Source organism: Phycodurus eques, chromosome 16 (assembly GCF_024500275.1).
Source record: "Phycodurus eques isolate BA_2022a chromosome 16, UOR_Pequ_1.1, whole genome shotgun sequence".
NCBI lineage: Eukaryota > Metazoa > Chordata > Actinopteri > Syngnathiformes > Syngnathidae > Phycodurus > Phycodurus eques.
Genome location: NC_084540.1, coordinates 5,623,597 through 5,647,672, shown reverse-complemented (window position 1 = coordinate 5,647,672; position 24,076 = coordinate 5,623,597). Strand labels below are relative to the sequence as shown.

Here is a 24,076-nt window from a genome sequence, read left to right as displayed (position 1 = left end):
GTCGCCAGTCAGTCACATGGCACATATAGACATGGCCAACCACACCCACTCACATTCACACCATCACTGAGCGGGAACTGAACCCACACTGCCTGCACCCAAGTCAGGTGAATGCACCACTAGACCATCAGTGACTTGTTTAATAAATAATTTATATTAAATTATTCTATTTTGGTGTTTATTTTGGTGGCACGAGTTCTTGGCACGTCTGACTCGCAGTTCTGAGGTTTGGCTTTGACTCAGGAATTGAAGTTGAAGAGTAGCAGATCAGTGCTGGTCTCGATGGAAAATCCGGTCTGAATCCTGGCCAGTGTGAGACTGAAGCAAGTCTGAATCCTGACCAGTGTGAGACTGAAGCAAAATGTGGTCTCGTGACCAAGACCGGTCTCGAGTGTTACAACACTAGTCGAAGCTGTAAGGTCCGGGTACGTCGCCTCTCGCCAAAAGTCAGCTGGGATAGGCTACAGCTTACACACTACCCATCCATCCCTTCCATCCATTTTCTGAGCCGCTTCTCCTCACATGGGTCGCCGGAGTGCTGGAGCCCATCCCAGCCACCGCGCCGCCTACACACTACCCAAATCAGGTTAACTGGAAATGGATCAAAAATGGATCACTGGGAAGATTATTTAGGGGAGAACAACTACTGGTTATCACATCTGCCTCATAGTTCTGACGTTCGATGTTTCAAATATTTGTTAGTTAAATTAAGTTAGCTAAATTGTCCACAGATGTGAATGTGACTGTGACTGTTTATTTTTATTTTGTTCTTTATTTGCCTTGTAATTGGCGGGCGACCAGTCAACGGTGTACCCCTCCTCTCGCCCAAAGTAAGATTGGATGGATGGTGTGTATTATGAACAAGTAGAATAAATATCACATGGAAAGACAATCATCTACTAGTTAATTAACATTGTCCCCCCTACACACACAGACACACACACACACACACACACACACAAACCTCTGAAATGATGGCTACACCAGCTGTAGGAGTGTACTGTATGTTCGGTCTATATGAGAGGCTAACTCAACACCTACACTCAGACACACCCATTTTTCTTTCACTCCCTCCAGTAATAACACAACCACTTCCTTGTAGTCCGACTGCACAGCTCCATTCGTGTCGACTGCCCAGAGTCCACGAACATATAGCTCCTAACTACGGCATTACTCATCTGAACTACACAAAGGTAAGTCATTGCATTGATTAATCACATCTACTCAGCTCCTTTATTTTCTGCTATTTAATCCATAAAGATGCCACACAAAAAACAAAAAATCATTTAGCTGTGTAGTCTGCCTCGTGCTTGTCACTATTATTATTGCTGCCTCTACCTGGTTGAGAAAGGCTGAAAATGAATACACCATGTAAAGTACCATTTTGACCATGAATAGAAGGGGAGATATTACAAACAATCCAAGTTTTCTTGTTCTTGTAAGGATGAGGTTTTTTTAATAGCAAAGGGAAAGTAAACTCCTGCTTGTACAGTATGAACCACTCCTCATAAGGTGTGTATTATTTTCTCAAACAATTATTCTCAAGAGAAGACAGGCAAGTCTGCCCATAAAGCACAAAATGTCTGCATGTACACCAGAATAAGTGGCATTAAGCTGTGGTGCCCAGTAAGAGTGTTAAAAGATTTAGTGGCTGTTTAGTGGCTGTTATTGCTGTCTTGTCTCTTTCACAACAAAGTGTCTCCCTGTGCTCCTCCCTGATCTCAGTCTCAGGAGACCATCTGGGCTGCCAGTTACATTCCAAAAGTGTCTCCCATCTCTGTTCAGACATGTCACGCTACAGTTTTGGTCTGGAGCCACTTTCTTGCCACACCTGGAATAAAGACAGGACACGTAGGTGAAACACTGTCAACCACTTTGGGTGTACTTTCCATTGGACTAATACGTAAAGTAAATCCTGTTGGACATGTAAAATTGTGATAGTGTATTGTATGTATGCAAAACTTAAAACCCTGGCGGTCCCACATACTGTATACGCTGAACCTTGAAGATGCATTTTCTCTATCCCGTAATTGTATTAATGCTGCCAGTGGAACCACAAGGAATCTGATTTGCAAAAAAGCAAATGGACTAAAGAGGTTCACTGATGGAAACACAGCTGCAGATACTGTGGAGCACTGCTGAGTGCGTTGTTGTGTCCTGTATTGCACACTTATCATCATGCTTTACAGTGACAAAAGACACCAGATAACAGACTACACCACTCCCAATACAGCACTTGTATTGTCTATATTTGATATAAAATGACAGTTATTCAAATTCTGCTCAGCTATTAGTTGTAGATAGATAGATAGTTTCAATTATACATGAGATTGCTCATAAGAGAGAAGAAATACCTACTTGATTCAAGATGAGCAAACCATCATTTTGCAAAGAGATTATGTGAAATATACTGTAATAGGTATGTAATATAAAACATACATTATCCCATTGGGTTGCCAGGTAAGAGTATATACAATATATATATATAATATACAATATAATATATAATATAATATATAGAGAGTATATGAGAGGATAATTCATCTTGCTTTGCTGCATGAAATGATGTACGCCTGCCATAAATACATTTAAAAATCCATTCAATCCAAAAATGTTGTGAATATTTGCTTCTATACAGAGATTGCAGTGAGCCCCAACAACAATGTGGTAAACATTTATGAAAATAAAGGCAGAGACTGGATCAAGATCCATGAGCTTACTGAGCACAGTGGACGTATCACAGGTATAACAGCTTGTATTAGTTGAGAGTGCCCGGGGGAAGGGTGGCTTTTCTTTCAAATGCACGTTTAACAATCTCTTGTTCTTGTCTTGTATTTGTCATTTATTACCTCCCCCAAGTGCATTGCATGTTTTTTGTGGAAAGGACGTGACACGTGCCAAAAACTGATGCACAATACCGTATAGCATACATTACCACACCCTACACATGTCCAGCATTGATGTCTGCACTCTTGATTGACATACAGCAGTAATGTGTAGTAATTGTACCATAAAATACCACCTCCATTAAACCATTTTGGATGGTACACTGGTTTGGAATAAGAAAGTAAATTAATACTGTAGTTGTAAAAATGCACTTGTGCTGCACAAGAATGAAACAAAGCCATGATATTATCCATCCAATGATTTTCCACAGCTACTGTATATATAGCATCTCCTCATTTGAGTCTTGGGTGAGCTGAAGCCTATTCCAGCTGACTTTGGATCCTGGACTGGCCGCCAGTTAATTACAGGGCACATATAGACAAACAACCATTCCCATTCACACCTATTGGCAATTTAGAGTCTTCAAATAACCTGACATGAATGGTTTGTGAATGTAGGAGAAAGCTGGTGTAATCAGAGAAAGCCCACACAAGCACAGGGAAAATATGCAAACACAACAAAGGAAACTCAGAACCTCACAATTGTGAGGCAGATGCGCTAACCACCACGCCACCGGCCAAAAATATCATGTTTCAAATTTAATCCATTCTTTTTGTTTTTATTATTTGTTTGTATTATTTGGATGGGACAGTGCACTTTAATAAAATATATCAAGCACAGTTACATGATTAAAGTAAAAGTGTCAGATTTTGCACAGGGCTAATTTCCATCTGTAGTCCCCAAATAATAATAATTTAAAAAAAACAAGAAACATGTTAACAATAGTGTATTAGATACAAATGTAACAAAAAACAAGGCTTTCCCTTATTGGGACCAGGAGGCTGTTCCAAAAAAATGTCTCATGGACTGAAACACATACTGGAAAAAAGCAAATGCCCTTGGTTCTTTAAGAATTTTTGGTTTTCGAGGTGGGATTCCAGAGGTGTAAAAGAAAGAGACTAGTGTGCCATTGCCATGCTTGAGAATTTAAGATTACACCGCCTGTGGTATTTTACTGTACAAAGTTGTGTCCAGTGCTTTTACGAGCAATTCATTGACTTTGTTTCTTTAGCTTGGATGAAACATTAATATGCATAGACTGTCTTTATACAATGATAACACTTATACACTCTTTACACAACCATGCTATATTCTTTAGAGACATAGAGATATACAAAACTATTTGAAGACTATCTCATAAGGCATCTTGGGATGTTTGTTTCGCAGCTAACATTTTGGTGGGAATCTTCAATATCTACCCAACTGACAGTCAACAGTCAGTCAACTTGTCAATAATAACAGATTAAACCTGTCAATAATAACAGATTAAGCCTCGTCAGTAAACACAGCAACTGCAGTGTATAATCAACAACAATCTCAGTGATCTGAAGCAATACAACGAATGTAACATTTGAATTATAAAGTAAGCATAAAGGAAAATATCTCTACAGTAGGACATGCACTCAAAGAAAGAGCTTTGTATCATTAATACTTCCTTTTTCATGGAACCTCATTATCATGTTCACAGGAATTGACTGGGGCCCTGAGTCTAATCGCATCGTCACCTGTGCTTCTGACCGCAATGCCTACGTGTGGACTCTAAAGGATGGCTCGTGGAAGCCCACTCTGGTCCTCGTACGAATCAACCGTGCAGCCACCTGTGTAAAGTGGTCGCCTCTGGAAAACAAGTTTGCCCTGGGCAGTGGAGCTCGACTCATCTCCGTCTGCTATTTTGAGAAGGAAAATGATTGGTAAAAGTAAAATGGAAAAAAAAAAAGAACAAATGATACTTTGTGGTTTCAAAACAGTGCCAGACTACTTTTGCACTAACAAGATGTTACATGTACCACTTACGTTCAATAGAAGGCCACACTGTCCATCCATTTTCTACCGCTTATCCGAGGGGCAGTAGCTTTAGCAGGGACGCCAGACTTCCCTCTTCCCAGCCACTTCATCCAGCTCTTCCGGGGGGATCCCGAGGCGTTCCTAGGCCAGCCGAAGGACGTAGTCTCTCCAGCGTGTCCTGGGTCGTCCCCGGGGTCTCCTCCCGGTGGGACGTGCCCGGAACACCTCACCGGGGAGGCGTCCGGGAGGCATCCGAATCAGATGCCCCAGCCACCTCATCTGGCTACTCTCAATGTGAAGGAGCAGCGGCTCTACTCTGAGATCCTCCCGGATGACCGAGCTTCTCACCCTATCTCTAATCAGAATCAGAATCATCTTTATTTGCCAAGTATGTCCAAAACACACAAGGAATTTGTCTCCGGTAGTTGGAGCCGCTCTAGTACAACAGACAGTCAATTTACAGAACACTTTGCAGATATAAAGACATTGACAAAAAACAATTGTGCAAAAAGATGCAGAGTCCTCTAGCACTTAGAGCAGTTCGAATGACGAATATTGCAAGAGTCCGGTGCAATGACCATTGTGCAAAGGGTGCTGAGACTTCAAGGAGTGTATGCAGTTTAAAGTGACGAGTAGTGCGATAATCTGGGACAATGTTGGTTGTGCAAATGTTACAGATACTCCTCAATCAGTGTGCAAATGGAGCAGATGCTACTCTGGCATGAGTGGCCAGTATATGCAAATAGTGCAGCATGGCGAGACAACTACAGTGAGTGCGCGAGAGTGAGTGCACGACAACTACAGTGAGTGCACGTTGTCACAGAAATGTGACAACGAACTCAAGTAAAAAAATTGCCAGCTTGTTGTAATGGAATTATAGGTTAGGTGTTTTAGAAGTTGATCGCAAGAGGGAAGAAACTGTTGGAATGTCTACTAGTTCTAGTTTGCATTGATCGGTAGTGCCTACCTGAGGGAAGGAGCTGGAAGAGCTGGTGACCGGGGTGCGGAGGGTCCGAGAGGATTTTGCACGCCCTTGTCTTCGTTCTGGCAGCGTGCAAGTCCTCAATGGTGGGTAGGGGGGTACCGACAATCCTTTCAGCAGTTTTGATTGTCCGTTGCAGTCGGAGTTTGTACTTTTTTGTAGCAGCACCAAACCAGACTGTGATGGAAGAACACGGGACTGATTCGATGACCGCTGTGTAGAACTGTCTCAGCAGCTCCGGTGGCAGGCCGTGCTTTCTCATAAGCCGCAGGAAGTACATCCTCTGCTGGGCCTTTTTGAGGACGGAGTTGATGTTGATCGCCCTCTTCAGGTCCTGAGAGATTCTAATTCCCAGGAACTTGAAGGTCTCAACGGTTGACACAAGGCAGCTGGACAACGTGAGGGGCAGCTGTGGCGAAGGATGCCTCCTGAAGTCCACGATCATCTCTACAGTCTTGAGCGTGTTCAGCTCCAGGTTATGTCGGCTGCACCACAGCTCCAGCCACTCCGCTTCCTGTCGATATGCAGACTTGTCACCGTCCTTGATGAGGCCGATGACAGTGGTGTCATCTGCAAACTTCAGGAGTTTGACAGTCGGGTTCGCTGAGGTGCACAGCTTTGAAGTTCCATGTTGGCTTCATTGGTCCACTTTTTCGCTGTTTTCACTGTAGGCTTCGCGCATTTAAGTTCTTGCCTGTACGTCTGTATTAAGTGAATTAAGCAGTGATCAGACGAACCCAGGGATGCACGAGGTATAGCACGGTATGCGTTTTTTACCGTAGTGTAGCAGTGGTCTAAAGTTTTATTTTCCCTGGTAGGACAGTCGATGTGCTGCTTGTATTTAGGGAGTTTGTGGTTGAGTTTAGCTTTGTTAAAGTCCACGAGAATAATGAGGGGTGAGTCCGGATGTTTTTTTTTAATTTCGTTGACTTGTTCGGCGAGCGTTAGCAGTGCGCCGTTCGTGTAGATTCCAGCCAGTATGAATGATGCAAACTCACGTGACGAGTAGAATGGTTTACAGTTCAAAGACAGCGACTCCAAATGCGGGCTCCAGTATGTGCTGAGCACCGTGACGTCCGCACACCATTTTTCGTTGATATAGAGGCATATCCCGCCGCCCTTTGTTTTCCCCGATGATTCCATGTCGTGGTCCGCTCGATGAATGTGGAAGCCGGGAAGCATGACGGCGCCAAAAAGCAGAGATGCAATACTGAGGCCACCAAACCGGACCCCCTCTATGCCTCGGCTGCGCCTAGAACTTCTGTCCATAAAAGTTATGAACAGAATCGGTGACAAAGGGCAGCCTTGGCAGAGTCCAACACTCACCGGAAACGAGTCCGACTTACTGCCGAATATGCGGACCAAACTCTGACTCCGGTCGTACAGGGACCGAACAGCCCGTATCAGGGGGTTCGGTACCCCATACTCCCGAAGCACCCCCCACAGGACTCCCCGAGGGACACGGTCGAACGCCTTCTCTAAGTCCACAAAACTCATGTAGACTGGTTGGGCGAACTCCCATGCACCCTCGAGGACCCTGCCAAGGGTGTAGAGCTGGTCCACTGTTCCACGGCCAGGACGAAAACCACACTGCTCCTCCTGAATCTGAGATTCAACTTCCTGACGGACCCTCCTCTCCAGCATCCCTGAATAGACCTTACCAGGGAGGCTGAGGAGTGTGATCCCCCTGTAGTTGGAACACACCCTCCGGTCCCCCTTCTTAAAAAGGGGGACCACCACCCCAGTCTGCCTTGAGGAACTCCGGGCGAATCTCATCCACCCCCGGGGCCTTGCCACCGAGGAGCTTTTTAACCACCTCGGTGACCTCAACCCCAGAGATAGGAGAGCCCGCCTCAGAGAACTCAGACTCTGCTCCCTCATGGGAAGGCGTGTCAGGAAGGCCACACTGATCCTGACAATTATTGTATTGATCAAACTGCTGCCAAACAAAGTTTTACAGCTGTGGCACATCATCACAACTAGTGGCATTGAAAGTGTTGCGAAGCGATGAAAGGATGAAATCAAATCGTAGACGGGGGTTTGGAGGGTGTTGATCAAAGTTTTATCCCTCCGAAAACAATTCGACAATGGAGGGATGGGGGAGGGGGTTCGATCCATGCCCGCCAAAGCCCGTTTGAATCCCCCCCCCCCCCCATCCCAGGGATGCCCAGGGCCACCGTCACTTTTAACCCCCCTTTGCATGCCACTGATCACGACACAGCAGTCTGTAAACAGATGCCCAATTGCCAGATATCACTTTGATGCAGTGCACATTTTTAGACTGCTTCTTGGTCCATATGGTAATAACTGTTTGTTTAATCAATTGTTACACATGAGCCATGCCTTCTCCAGCTGCTCTCACTCAATCACTGGTCAAACACAGACATCATGCACAAAATGTTGAATAATACTTTTTATAAATACACTGACAAAGCATTCTTTCCATTACCACCAACAGGTGGCTGAGTAAGCACATCAAAAAGCCCATTCGCTCCACCATTCTGAGCCTGGCTTGGCATCCTAATAACATTCTTCTGGCAGCTGGGTCTGCGGACCTCCACTGCAGGTACAGTATCTTTCATCCCAAATGAAATTGTGCAGGAGAGAAGTGCCGAAGTGGAACCTCGTTTAACGGACTAACAGGGGGGAGGGCTTGGCCGTTAAATCCGATTGTCGAAGCGCTTTTTTTGTGGCCTAAAAACACCAGTACAGGACAAAATTTATTGTAAATAAATATGTAAAAAGGGTTTAAAATGTTTGAAAAGTTTTAATGTTATTCTAGACTTACCTCATTGGTGCATGAAAGGGGTGATTTTGAGTTACAACTGGGCACTATTGTCTGTTAAATCCAAAGTCTGTTAAATTGGGCTCCGTTCAATTGAGGTTCCACTGTATATGCCCAACTGAAATAATAAATCAGTCGTGAAATGATAAAATATATAATTACTTGGCACTAATTACAAAACATCAACCAGATATAAGTATTATTCAGTGCATGTATTATCATCGTGTAGTATTTTGAGCGTGGATATCCTTATTGTGGCTTAAAATTCAAAATGTAGGACAGCATGGTCTAGATATTTCCATATTGAGCCCAAAATGATTCATATTTTGTTAGATTGATTACTTTTGAGGACGGAATCTTTTGCACCATTCCAAAGGAACTTAACATAAACTTATCATACATACATACAGGCACATACTGTACATACATACAGTAAAATGTAGTGATCTTTCTTTTAATTAAAATATCTTAAGACAACATTCAACATTTCCAATTCCCCAAATTAAAATTTAATTTAACTCAAAACTCTCTGCTTTGAATTTTTAGGATTTTTTCAGCCTACATAAAGGACATCGAGGACAAGCCTGGACCCACTGCTTGGGGGGCCAAAATGCCTTTTGGGGAGGTGATGTTAGAGAATAAGGACTGTGGAGGCTGGGTGCACAGTGTCTCCTTCTCCCCCAGTGGAGACCAACTGGCCTGGGTGGCCCACAACAGCAGCATCACAGTAGCTGATGCTACCCGGGGAAAGGAGTAAGTATTACTGAGAAAAGAGACACAGGATCTATACATGAAGGAATTGTTTTCTTGTAGCTCCACAAGAAATCTATGCTATTCTACGGTCGGACAAGTGATGGAAGTAATGTCTTTAAAGTAAGAAATTATAAACCTGTTCACTAACATAGAAATGGATATGCGCGATGGATATGCATACATAATGTACATCAGCGCTAGCCCAAAGCCTTTATGGGGCCATTAGTAGAATTTGATTTGGGATGGGCTCCAGCACGGCCGTGACAACTAGTGAGGATAAGCAGTATGGAAGATCGATGAATTATTATTATTATTATTTTCATTAGGGTTAGAAATACAAAGAAGAATATACAAAAATATGAAGATAACGTGTATGTCTCGTGATGTATTTGTTGGTCACTTTGCTTGTCCAGGGCAACACAGCTGACCATTGACAGTCTTCCACTGCTGAGTGTCCTATATGTCAACCCCACTGAGATCGTTGCCGCGGTAATTATTGACCTATCACGCGTGCATTTGTTTGTGTGTGTGTGTGTGTGTGTTTGTGCATGTGCGCATGTGTGTATGTGGGTGGGGGGTTGCGTTTTCTTTTTTTTTTTTAAATGTGAAGAAATTAATTATGGAAAAAAAATATAAATATATCTCATTTAATACCAATAATAATAATAATAATAATAATAATAATAAATTATTTATAGGCACCTTTTAGGGAACCGAAGGTCACCATGCAAACACAGTTAAATGAAATCAAGCAATACAATAAAAATAACAGAACATAAAACATAAATGAAAATGGCAAATGATATGGGACAAGTTAAAGTGAATAGGCTGTCCAAAATAGTTGTTTTGAGTTGGGATTGGAAGAGGGTTAATGAGTCTGTGTTTCAGAGGTCGAGTGGTAGCACACAAGACATGTTTTGTTGTTGGTTGTCAGTATACATACAGCATTTATAAAATAAATACATTTATTAAATATGGGCGGCACGATGGCCGACTGCCTCACAGTTCTGAGGACCGGGGTTCAAATCCCAGCCTGTGTGGAGTTTTCATGTTCTTCCCGTGCCTGGGTGGGTTTTCTCCGGCCACTCCGGTTTCCTCCCACATCCCAAAAACATGCGTGGTAGGTTGATTGAAGACTTTAAATTGCCCGTATGTGTGAATGTGAGTGCGAATGATTGTTTCTTTCTATGTGCCCTGCGATTGGCTGGCGAACGGTTCAGGGTGTACCCCGCCTCCCGCCCAAAGATAGCTGGGATAGGCTCCAGCAGCCCGCAACCCTAGTGTGTCATGGGTGTGTGTTCTGGTTGTTGTCTTCCCCCTGTCTCGTACACACCTGCTTCTGAGAGCATCTTCCCCACCTGTGCCTCATTTACCCAAATTACCCCACGCATTTAACCTTGTGTCTCATGTTTTCTGGTCCCCAGTTCGTTGTACCTTGTTGTCACGTTCCAGCATTCCTTGTTTCCACGTCACCGACTCGTAGTAAGACTAGACCCTGTTCTGATAATTGACCTTGCCTTTTTGCCTCACGTTTTTTGGATACTGTTGCCTTTACGGATTGGCTGCCTGTGTACCGACTTCTGCCCGTTTATTAAACCTCTCTTTTTGAAACTGTCCATCTGAATTGGAGTCGTGCATTTTGGGTCCTGTCCTTTGTTCCATTCATGACAAAACAAACTTGCCATAACATGGACCCAGCAGACTCAGACCCGGTGCCCTTCAAGCGCAGGGTCAACGCATCTCAAAGGAGGATGAGCAGCTTGCTGCCCTCCACCTTCATCTAAAGGGACTGTCAGAACATCAGGACAGTATGATGAGACAGGTGGCCTCACAGTTTGAAGTTCTAATGACTATGGTTCAGAAGAATGAACCAGCTGACACTGTCATGAAGGGAACAGAGGATAGGACCCAAAAATGCACGACTCCAAACCAAATGGACAGTTTCCAAAAAGAGAGGTTTAATAGACAGGCATAGGTCGGTACACAGGCAGGCAATCCAAGAAAGGCAACAGTTTCCAAAAACATGAGGCAAAGAGGCGAGGTCGATAATCGGAACAGGGTCAAGTCTTACTGTGAGTCTGTGACGTGGAAACAAGGAATGCTGGAACACGACGACAAGGTACAACGAACTGGCGATGAGAGGGAATGAGACACGAGGTTAAATACAAGGGGTAATTAGGGTGAACGAGGCACAGGTGGTGAAGATGCTCACAGGAGCAGGTGTGTGTGAAACAAGGGGAAGACAAAACCCGGAATACACACCCATGACAGTACCACTCCCCCCCTCCCCCCTTTACGGCCGGCCCCAGACGGCCCCGGGGCCCCTGGATGTGCAACGTGGAAGTCCCGAATGAGCGAATCATCCGCTTCACAGAGAAGACAGGGCTCCCATCCACAAACCGGGTGGGCGGAGGGGGCCTGAAAGGCGGGACCAGATGGGACTCCTTGGCTGGCTTGAGTAGGCTGACGTGAAAAGCAGGGTGGACCCGCATCGACCTTGGGAGCCTCAGCTTCACGGTGACAGGGTTGATGATCTTTGTGATGGGAAAGGGCCCAACGAACCTGGGTGCGAGCTTCTTGGACTCCACCCAGAGTGGAATATGTTTGGTCGAGAGCCAAACTCGCTGACCCACTTTGTAGTTCGGGGCCGGTGTCCTCCGACGGTCAGTAGCGGCTTTGTAGGACCGTGCCTGGCGCAACAGCATCTGGCGGGCTCGCTCGCAGGTCCTCCTGCAGCGTCTCACCAAGGTCAATGGCGCTGGAACTGTGGACTCTGAGGCTATGGCAGGAAACAGTGATGGTTGGTAACCATGCACAACGTGAAAAGGCGATAGACCAGTGGATGCAGAAGGGAGGGAATTGTGGGAGAATTCAACCCAAACCAGTTTCTGAGACCAGGATCGCGGCTCCTGTGAAGCGAGACATCGGAGCCCAGTCTCCAGGTCTTGGTTCACCCTCTCAGTTTGGCCGTTGGTTTCAGGGTGAAACCCAGATGAGATTGCAAAACCCCTTCCAAAATTGCGAAATGAATTGGGGACCCCTATCAGACACCACATTCTTGGGGAAACCATGGAATTTGAATACCTGATTGATCATTAATTCTGCAGTATCTTTAGCTGAGGGGAGTTTCGGGAGTGCAATGAAGTGAGCCATTTTAGAGAACCTGTCAACAACTGTGAGAATGGTGGTATTACCTTTAGAGGCCAGTAATCCTGTCACAAAGTATACGGAAATATCTGACCAACGACGTTGTGGTATTGGCAGGGGTCGCAACTCCCCAGAAGGACGTTGACGAGAGGATTTGTTAGCAGCACATACCTGGCAAGCATTGACGTAATCGATAACATCCCTCCTAACATTAGGCCACCAAAAGCGCTGTTTGACCACTGATTGAGTCTTGGCAATGCCTGGGTGACATACAGTTCGGTTCGTGTGAGCCCAGTGGATGACTCTTCCCCTTAAGGTCGGAACCACATAAAGCCTGTTTTCAGGGCAATCTTCAGGGCTAAGAGTGTTTTTCAGAGCCCCTTTAACCGCAGTTTCAATGTCCCAAACAAAAGCAGAAATGAAACATGACTTGGGCAAAATAGTCTTGGGGTCGGACAAAGAATTCTCTTCGCAGAAAATACGTGACAAAGCATCTGGCTTACCATTTTTAGAACCAGGTCGGTAGGATAACATGAAATTAAATCTAGTGAAGAACAGAGCCCATCTAGCCTGCCGAGCATTTAATCTTTTAGCAGTTTTAATATACTCAAGGTTCTTGTGATCTGTCCATACTAAAAACGGAGTCTGTGCCCCCTCTAGCCAGTACCTCCACTCCATCAAAGCCACCTTGACTACCAGCAGTTCACGGTCACCAATGTCATATTTTTTTTCAGCTGGGGTCAGTTTTTTGGAGAGAAAAGCACAAGGATGTAATTTATCATCCTTGAGAGATTTCTGGGAGAGCACTGGCATCAGACGCATCGACTTCTACCACAAACTGCTGTTTGAGATCTGCAAAGTAAGGATGGGAGCGGAGGTAAAGCTCGATTTAAGTTTTTGAAAAGCTGCCTGACAAAGCGGGTTCCATACAAAAGGTTTGTGTGGTGAGGTAAGATCATGCAAAGGAGAGTCTATAGAACTGAAATTTCTGATGAATTTTCTGTAGAGGTTTGTGAACCCTAAGAACCTTTGTACATCTTTGCGTGGCGTGGGAGTAGGCCAATTAATAACGACATCGACTTTGCAAGGGTCCATTTTGACTTCACCCTGAGCCAGGACGAAACCCAGAAAATAAACGGACGCCTTGTGGAACTCACATTTCTCAGCCTTGGCATATAGCTGATTCTGCAGTAACCGCTGCAATACAGAGCGGACATTAATAATGTGAGTCTCCTTATCCGGGGAGAATATCAAAATGTCGTCCAAATAGACAAAAACATAAACATTCAACATGTCACGCAGGACATCATTGACAAGGTTTTGGAAAACAGCTGGCGCGTTAGTAAGTCCAAAAGGCATTACCAAATACTCATAATGTCCCGTTGGTGTGTTGAATGCTGTTTTCCATTCATCCCCCTCCCTTATCCTGACAAGATGATACGCATTTCTTTAGTCCAGTTAGGTGAAAATCTTGGCTCCCTCCAGGAACTCAAAGGCAGTGGAGATGTGGGGAAGAGGATACCTGTTTTTCTATAGTTATCTCGTTGAGACCCCGGTAATCGATACAGGGTCGCAGGGTCTTGTCCTTTTTGTCCACGAAGAAAAATCCTGCTCCCGCAGGGGATGTAGATGGGCGAATGATCCCGCCTGTAAGTGATTCTTCCACGTACTCCTTCATGGCCTTGTGTTCCGGCCCTGAAAGAGAGAACAACCTCCCTCGTGGGGGTGTGGTTCCAGGCAGCAAGTCAACAGCACAGTCATAAGGTCTGTGGGGTGGAAGGGATTTGGCCTTGGACTTGGAAAAAAACGTCTTTAATATCCTGGTAACAGGTGGGCACTTGAGATAAATCAGGATCCCCAGATGGGGTCTGTGGATTGTCCTGAGAAACATAGCCCTGAACATCACATGGCGGCTTGAAACAGTTCCGGGCGCAATTGCTGCCCCATGACATAACCTACCCAGAGGACCAGTTAATGTGGGGGTTATGTAATTTCAACCATGGGTTCCCTAAGATAAGGTCATGATTTATGGCGTCAAAATCATGAAAACTAATGCGTTCCGAGTGAGAATCAGGAAATGTCAATGTGAGTGTTTGGGTGCGGTGAGTGATCTTGCCCATAAAACTGCCGTCTGCAGCATAGGTGTTGCGGTGGTGTTTTATTTGAAAGGTTCTAAGGTGCATACGTCTAACGAGGAGGGAGTTAAGTAAGTTAGCATCAGAACCAGAGTCAATTGATACAGGTGTATGAATTTCTTCATCAGGAGAGCATAGTGTCACTTTAGGAAGAACCCATGTCTGGTCTTCCTTAATGAAATTCAGACTCACCTCTCCCGTGCCCTTGCTACCGGCAACTTTGACGTGACAGTTGATCACGGAATGACCCAACTGACCGCAGTAGAAGCACCGCCCTTCCCTTCGCACTGCGTGATGAACGGCTTTATGTTCCCAGAATCTCCAGAGAACCTCTCCGGTTGAGAGAGCTGTGGGCAGACACCAGCGGAGGTGGCAGGTGGCTGCATGGTGACTGCTTCACATGGAAATGTTGGTACCATGGCGGTATCGGGTGTGGTGCCAACTGGTTCCTTCTCTTGAATCATTTTCATAAGAAGTTCAAACTGCGAGGCCACCTCTCATCATATTGTCCTGATGCCTTGACAGTCCCTCGAGATGAAGGCGGAGGGCAGCAAGCTGCTCATCCTGCTTTGAGAGGCGTTGACCCTGCGCTTGAAGGGCTCTGCGCACCGGGTCTGAGTCTGCTGGGTCCATGTTATGGCCAGTTTGTTCTGTCATGAACGGAACAGAGGATAGGACCCAAAAATGCATGACTCCAAACCAAATGCACAGTTTCCAAAAAGAGAGGTTTAATTGACAAGCATAGGTCGGTACACAGGCAGGCATCCAAGAAAGGCAACAGTATCCAAAAAACGTCGATAATCGGAACAGGGTCAAGTCTTACTGTGAGTCTTTGACGTGGAAACAAGGAATGCTGGAACGCGACGACAAGGTACAACGAACTGGCGACGAGAGGGAATGAGACACGAGGTTAAATACAAGGGGTAATTGGGGTGAACGAGGCACAGGTGGTGAAGAAGCTCACAGGAACAGGTGTGTGTGAAACAGGGGGAAGACAAAACCCGGAACACACACCCACCCGATGCCGCCACTGTACCACCGTTTCCATGTGAAGCAGTCACCATGCCACATCCACTGCTGTCTGCCCACAGCTCTCTTGACCGGAGAGGTTCTCTGGAGATTCTGAGAATATTAAGCCGTTCATCACTCAGTGCGAACTCCACTTTGAGCTGCAAGGATAGCCTTCCCCACCGAGCGGGCAAAGATCGCTTTTGTCATTTCCCACCTGACTGGTCGTGCGGAGGCGTGGGCTACTGCTGAATGGAGCCGCAATTCCGCCGCATGTCATTCTTGGGCTTCTTTTGTAAAAACTATGGAGCAAGTTTTTCAGTATTCCACACCAGATCGTGAGGCAGCTCGCTACCTTGTCTCCTTACAACAAGGCAAGTGCAGGGTGTCAGATTTCAGAATCAGAATCAGAATCAGAATCATCTTTATTTGCCAAGTATGTCACCAACGGGACATTATGAGTAATTGGTAATGCCTTTTGGACTAACTAACGCTCCAGCTGTTTTCCATAACTTTGTCAATGATGTCTTGTGTGATATGTTGAATGTGTACGTTTTTGTATATTTCGACGATATTTTGATATTCTCCCCGGATGAGGAGACTCAAGTCATTCATGTCTGCTCTGTTTTGTTAGACCCTAAAACCGTTTTGCCCAAGTCATGTTTCATTTCTGCTTTTGTTTGGGACATTGAATGTGCTGTAAAAGAGGCTCTGAAGAATACTCTCAGCCCTGAAGATTGCCCTGAAAACATGTTTTATGTGGTCCCGACCTTAAGGGGAAGAGTTATCCACTGGGCTCATACTAACAGGAGTGCATGTCACCCAGGCATTGCCAAAACTGTGGTCAAACAGCACTTTTGGTTGCCTAATATTAGACGAGATGTTATCCATTACATCAATGCATGCCAGGTATGTGCTGCTAACAAGCCCTCTCGTCAACGTCCTTCTGGGGAATTGCGACCCTTGCCAATACCACAACGTCCTTGCTCAGACATTTCCGTAGACTTTGTGACAGGATTACCGGCCTCCAAAGGAAATACCACCATTCTCACAGTTGTTGACAGGTTCTCTAAGATGGCACACTTTATTGCACTGCCAAAACTCCCCTCAGCTAAAGAAACTGCCGAGTTGATGATAAACCAGGTATTCAAGTTTCATGGTTTTCCAAAGAATGTAGTATCGGATAGAGGACCCCAATTTGTTTCACGATTTTGGAAGGAGTTTTGCAAATTAATAGGTGCCACAATAGGTGTCTTCTGGGTTTCATCCTGAAAACCAAAGGACGGTGAGGCTGAACCAGGACCTGGAGACTGGGCTCCGATGTCTCGCGTCACAGGAGCCACAATCCTGGACTCAGAAGCCGGTTTGGGTCGAGTTCTCTCCCCTCTGCATCCACTGGTCTATCGCCTTTTCACATTGTGCATGGTTAGCTCCCATCTCTGTTTCTTGCCATAGCCCCGGAATCCACAGTTCCATCTGCATTGACCTTGATGAGACACTGTAGGAGGACCTGGGAGGGAGCCCGCCAATTGCTGCTACGCTAAGGACTGTACTACAAGACCGCAGCTGACCGTAGGAGGACAGCGGCCCCGAACTACAAAGTGGTGTCAGCGGGTTTGGCTCTCCACCAAGCATATTCCACTCCGGGTGGAGTCCCGGAAGCTCGCTCTCAGGTTCGTTGGGCTCTTCCCCATCACGAAGGTCATCAACCCTGTCACCATGAAGCTTAGGCTCCCAAGGTCGATGCGGGTGCACCCTGCATTTCACGTCAGCCTGCTCAAGCCCGCCCAGGAGTCCCCTCTGGTCCCACATTCCAGGCCCCCCCTCCTCCCCCCCGTTTCGTGGACGGGAGCCATGTCGGGCCTTCACCGTGAGGTGGCTGTTGTCGTCTCGTCGGAGGGGGAGGGGGTTTCAATATCTGGTGGACTGGGAGGGCTACGGTCCTGAGGAACGTTTATGGGTGCCGTATGGATTTATCGTTTATGACTCACTCATTCGGGACTTCCACGTTGCGCATCCTGGGGCTCCGGGCCCATCTGAGGCTAGCCGTTAAGGGGGGCGGGGGGGTACTGTCATGGGTGAGTGGTCTGGTTGTTGTCTTCCCCCTGTCTCATACACACCTGCTACTGAGCACATCTTCCCCACCTGTGCTTCGTTTACCCTAATTACCCCATGCATTTAACCTCGTGTATCATTCTTTCTGGTCGCCAGTTCGTTGTACCTTGTTCTCACGTTCCAGCATTCCTTGTTTCCACGTCACCGACTCATAGTAAGACTAGACCATGTTCTGAATATTGACCTTGCATTTTTGCCTCATGTTTTTTGGATACTGTTGCCTTTACGGATTGCCTGCCTGTGTACCAACCTCTGCCCGTTTATTAAACCTCTCTTTTTGAAACTGTCCATCTGAATAGGAGTTGTGCATTTTGGGTCCTGTCCTTTGTTCCGTTCTTGACATAGTGAGGATAAGCGGTAAAGAAAATGGATGGCTGGATGGATATTAAATATGCACAAATTGCAGATTTGGGAATAAATTTAAATGTGCATGGTCTTCAATAGTGCATTAATTCAGTGAAAATTGTAACAGTGTTCATGCTGCTCAGGTTTAATCGGGTAAAGTCTGATGGTGCAGTGTTATCTGGAGAACAAGTAGCAATCAATTGAACTGAACTTGAAATCACTGAACTGCCTGTACATCCAAACAAGCACTGAACAATGAACACTACACATGGCAGAATTATGTACAGTATTGTTTTTAAAAAGTATGTTATCAACACAGGCGGCACGGTGGATGACTGGTTAGACCATCTCCCTTACAGTTCTGAGGACCGGGTTTCAATCCCCGGCCCTGCCTATGTGGAGTTTGCATGTTCTCCCTGTGCCTGTGTGGATTTTCTCCGGGCACTCCGGTTTCCTCCCACATCCCAAAAAGATGTGTGGTAGGTTAATTCACTCTAAATTGCCCGTAGGTGTGAATGTGAGTGCGAATGCTTGTTTGTTTATATGTCAGAATCAGAATCATCTTTATTTGCCAAGTTTGTCCAAAAACATTTGTCTCCGGTAATTGGAGCCGCTCTAGTACGACAACAGACAGTCAATTGACAGAGAACACTTTGGAGACATAAAGACATTGAGAAAAACAGTCACTGAGCAATAAAGGGTTGCTAGTTATCTGGTAATCCCGATACATTTATTTATTTATTTATTTTTGACAATCGTGCAAAAAGATGCAGCGTCCTCTAGCACTTAGAGCAGTTCGAATGACTAATATTGCAATAGTCCGCTGCAATGACCATTGTGCAAAGGGCGCCGAGACTACAAGCGAGTAGTACGATAGTCTGGGACAATGTTGATTCTGCAAATGTTGCAGATACTCCTCAGTCAGTGTGCAAATGGAGCAGTTGCTACTCTGACATGAGTGGCCAGTATTGGTCAACAACAGATATGCAAATAGTGCAGCGTGGTGAGACTACTACAGTGAGTGCATGAGTAATATATAATTGGCCTGACAGAAATGTGACAACAAACTCAAGACAAAAAGACAAAAAATTGCCAGCATGTTGCAATGGAAATTGTAGGTTAGGTGTTTAAGAAGTTGATTGCAAGAGGGAAGAAGCTGTTGGAATGTCTGCTAGTTCTAGTTTGCATTGATCGGTAGCGCCTATCTGAGGGAAGGAGCTGGAAGAGCTGGTAACCGGGATATGGAGGGTCCAAGAGGATTTAGCACGCTCTTGTCTTAGTTCTGGCAGCGTGCAAGTCCTCAAGGGTGGGTAGGGGGGTACCGGCAATCCTTTCAGCAGTTTTGATTGTCCGTTGCAGTCGGAGTTTGTCCTTTTTTGTAGCAGCACCAAACCAGACTGTGATGGAAGAACACAGGACTGGTTCGATGACCCCTGTGTGGAACTGCCTCAGCAGCTCCTGTGGCAGGCCGTGCTTTCTCAGAAGCCGCAGGAAGTATATCCTCTGCTGGGCCTTTTTTAGGACGGAGTTGATGTTGATTGCCCACTTCAGGTCCTGAGAGACTGCAATTCCCAGGAACTTGAAGGTCTCGACGGTTGACACAAGGCAGCTTGACAGCGTCAGGGGCAGCTGTGGCGAAGGGTGCCTCCTGAAGTCCACGATCATCTCTACAGTCTTGAGCGTGTTCAGCTCCAGGTCGTGTCGGCGGCACCACAGCCCCAGCCGCTCCACTTCCTGTCGATATGCAGACTCGTTTACCGTCCTTGATGAGGCCGATGACAGTGATGTCATCTGCAAACTTCAGGAATTTGACAGCCGATGGCGTTGAGGTGCAGTCGTTCGTGTAGAGAGAGAAGAGCAACAGAGAGAGGACACAACTTTGGGTCGCCCCAGTGCTGATGCTGCGTGTGGATGAGGTGGCCTCCCCCAACCTCACCTGCTGTGTCCTGCCCTTCAGGAAGCTGTAAATCCACTGGCAGATGGCAGGGGAGACGCTGAGCTGGAGAAGCCCAAGACGTCCACGAACATGATCCTCGCGTAGGTCCCTGCAGTGTCGAGGTGTTCTAGGATGAAGTGCAGTCCCATGTTGACTGCATCATCCGCAGACCTGTTTGCTCAGTAAGCAAACTGCAGGGGGTCCAGCAGGGGGCCTGTTATGCTCTTGAGGTGGTCCAGCATTAGACGTTCAAAGCACTTCATGGCCACAGATGTCAAGGCGACAGGCCTGTAGTCATTTCGACCCGAGATTGCAGGTTTCTTGGGGACTGGAATGATGGTGGAGCGTTTGAAACAGGATGGTACTTCGCACAGTTCCATATATCTATTGAAGATCTGACTGAAGACTGGAGCGAGCTGGTCCGCGCAGACTTTGAGGCAGGATGGGGACACATGGTCTAGGCCTGCCGTTTTGTTAATCTTTTGTTGTTTGAAGAAGCGTCTCACATCCTGTTCGCGGACGGTTAATGCGGACGTACCCTGCGATTGGCTGGCAACCAGTTCAGGGTGTACCCCGCCTCCTGCCGGATGATAGCTGGGATAGGCTCCAGCACGCCCGCGACCCTAGTGAGGAGAAGCGGCTCAGAAAATGGATTGATGGATGGATGTTATTAACACAGTAATTGCTGATTTAACACCATATTGCTGTTATACAGTGCTGTGTAGTGATATGGTATTTGTAACACCCATTTTATGTCTCTCAGGGTCATGACTGTTGTCCCTACCAGTTCACCTATAAGGGACCTGGCTCTCTGGCATTTGTAAAGAAGCTAGACATTTCAAAACAGTCTTCCAAGAGTGGCATTTCAGCCATGCAGCACTTCCGTAACCTGGATAAGAGGGCTACTGAGGATGACAGCAACGAGTTGGACACACTTCACCAGAACAGCATAACGTAAGGAGAACTGCTGTTTCCCACTTCACTAACATTGAGTTTAAAAAAAACACCCCCAAGTGAGCATAAGCAGTACAGAAAATGGATGGAAGGAGGGATACGATGAATTGTTTTTTTTTATCTGCATTCGAATATATTCTTTCATTTTTATGTTCTTCTGCATGTGCGTAATATGCATACAGTATATACAAATGTGGATAAACCTGTTAGTGAAAGAAAAAAACTGTGGCCACAGAAATAACTTGAATCTAACAAAAGTAATAATGAATAAAAAAAAATTGCAAATTAACCATTGAAAACCAGACATTGCTTTTGAATTGTGAATCAGAATCAGAATATCTTTATGTCCTTAAAGAGAAATCGGTTTTGCAGCAGGAGTACAAAGAGTACAAGGTACAAAATGACAATATTAGCAGTGATAATAAGACACTATTAAAGTCTAAAAGTCAAACACAATAACAGAAACTGTTCAACAGAATTATTTTTAAAAAAAACCTAATGAAACAGGCCTCAACAAAAATGAGGCTACCTTGAGAAAAGAATAATTTTACCATAAGGACATGTTCAAACAATGTGTGTCTTCTAATTAGCATCACAGGTGTCTCCAAACTTGTAATCAGGGTCCTCGAGGGTGCATGGGAGTTCGCCCAACCAGTCTACATGTGTTTTGTGGACTTGGAGAAGGCGTTCGACCGTGTCCCTCGGGGAGTCCTGTGGAGGGTGCTTCAGAAGTATGGGGTACCGAACCCCCTGATACGGGCTGTTCGGTCCCTGTACGACCGGAGTCAGAGTTTGGTCCGCATATCCGGCAGTTAAGTCGGACTCGTTCCCGGTGAGGGTTGGACTCCGCCAAGGCTGCCCTTTGTCGCCGATTCTGTTCATAACTTTTATGGACAGAATTTCTAGGCGCAGCCAAGGCGAAGAGGGGTCCGGTTTGGTGGCCTCAGTATTGCATCTCTGCTTTTTGCTGATGATGTGGTTCTGTTGGCTTCATCAAGTCGTGAGCTCCAACTCTCACTGGAGCAGTTCGCAGCCGAGTGTGAAGCGGCTGGGATGAGAATCAGCACCTCCAAATCTGAGACCATGGTCCTCAGTCGGAAAAGGGTGGCATGCCCTCTCCAGGTCGGGGATGAGATCCTGCCCCAAGTGGAGGAGTTCAAGTATCTTGGGGTCTTGTTCACGAGTGAGGGAAGAATGGAACGGGAGATCGACAGACGGATCGGTGCAGCGTCTGAAGTGATGCGGACTTTGTATCGGTCCGTTGTGGTAAAGAAGGAGCTAAGCCGAAAGGCGAAGCTCTCAATTTACCGATCGATCTTCGTTCCTACCCTCACCTATGGTCATGAGCTGTGGGTCGTGACCGAAAGAACAAGATCCCGGATACAAGCGGCCGAAATGAGTTTCCTCCGATGGGTGTCCGGGCTCTCCCTTAGAGATAGCGTGAGAAGCTCGGTCATCCGGGAGGATCTCAGAGTAGAGCCGCTGCTCTTCCGCATTGAGAGGAGCCAGATGAGGTGGCTGGGGCATCTGATTCGGATGCCGCCCGGACGCCTCCCTGGTGAAGTGTTCCGGGCACGTCTCACCGGGAGGAGACCCCGGGGACGACCCAGGACACGCTGGAGAGACTATGTCCTTCGGCTGGCCTGGGAACGCCTCGGGATCCCTCCGGAAGAGCTGGATGAAGTGGCTGGGGAGAGGGAACTCTGGGCGTCCCTGCTAAAGCTACTGCCCCCGCGACCCGACCCGGATAAGCGGTAGAAAATGGATGGATGGATGGATTACTTTTGTCAGATTCTAGTTATTTCTGTGACCACTGTGGGTTTTTCTTTCATTAACAGAGGGGTACCAACAATTTTATCCACGTGTGTATGTGGCAATTACTTGTCGGTTGTGGTCTCCTGTCTACGTATGTCCTCATACACATCCCCATTCATCTGTTGTGTCCTACAGGCAGTTGTGTGCTGTTAAGGGAAGAGCTAAAGTTGAGAAGTACAGTAGTGTGGGACTGGATGGAGCCATGGTAATGTGGGATTTTAAGGTAAAGTATACCGTATGTGGCAACATTTAATTGAAAAATAAAGAATAAATAAATGTTAATGTTTTTATGCATTCAAACAGAACACAACCTGTTGGGACTGTTTTTTTGTTCATTACAAACAACACAATATACAGATGAAATGAGTGATGTCAGTCGGTAATGTGTGCGTACTGTAGATGAGCAGTGTGTAGGTATACAGTATGAATTCAGAAAGATCCAAATTTCCAGTGCTTTGCATTAATTATGTTTGAGCATTATAATTAATTAAGTGGGTTCTGAAAGGTACCTGGATTTTTTTATTATTATTATTACAGTACTGTATTGTTATTATTAGGAACACGGATGCCATGTACAGAGACAAAAAGCCCCTGTCAAGCATCCCTGTCTAACTTATTTATTCTGAGATTTATATGAATCGATATTTTTCAGGAATACCATGCTCTGTATATGTTTTATTTGAATGTCTGCAGCTACTGTCAGCCACAACATCAATACATTATTGACTACTGCTATCACCCAATTCGCAAATGAGATGGATTCTAATGGTAATTTTTGTTTTGCAGCACTGAGACAAAGTAGGCTACAGGTTGTGGGTCTGCTTCCACCAATCAATATTGGGAGACTCCTCTGCTGTTGATTATAACTGCAAATAACCACAATGACAGTGATTTAATTGATTTTGATTCTTGGAAAATACTGTCAGTGTCATGATCTGTATCATCGTCCCTTTTTCAATAAAATGTCTTTCAAACAAGTGGATATCATATAACCTCTTCCTGTTTACTATGTAACCTCATCTCCTGCCACAGTACAGTATTATACAGTATGGTCATTACAGAATATGTCTTTAAAGGTCACTCGAACGAGGCCCATGCAAAAGTTAAATGTCTTCATCACTCAATAAATCGGCATACATCTTTCCAGAATTTGTTAGTATAAGGACATTGGCGGAATATATATATTTTCAGGTGACATTTCACAAAATGAACAATCAACTCAAATGTCTTGTGAATTTAAGGTCATTTTTACAGGATAGTACCTTGTATAATTTGAAAAGAAATTTCCCTAACTTTATTTGTAAGCTATTTGTATGGAAGAGTGCAGATGCTTTCCCAATATAAGTAGTCAACAAAACCTGTAGGCGAGA

The 24,076-nt window shown here is 45.7% G+C and overlaps 1 protein-coding gene across 1 annotated transcript; it reads left to right on the top strand.

Moving 5' to 3' along the window:
* Nucleotides 1–1,082: 1,082 nt before the first annotated feature.
* zgc:86896 (uncharacterized protein LOC415190 homolog) lies at nt 1,083–23,683 on the top strand. The gene is made up of 10 exons (XM_061700541.1): nt 1,083–1,193; nt 1,726–1,851; nt 2,639–2,743; nt 4,415–4,637; nt 8,172–8,279; nt 9,045–9,251; nt 9,665–9,740; nt 20,701–20,891; nt 22,842–22,929; nt 23,493–23,683. Exons 2-10 carry the CDS (start codon nt 1,788–1,790, stop codon nt 23,496–23,498), a joined length of 1,068 nt encoding a protein of 355 aa, XP_061556525.1. The 5' UTR covers nt 1,083–1,193; nt 1,726–1,787; the 3' UTR covers nt 23,499–23,683.
* The last annotated feature ends 393 nt before the right edge of the window (nt 23,684–24,076 follow it).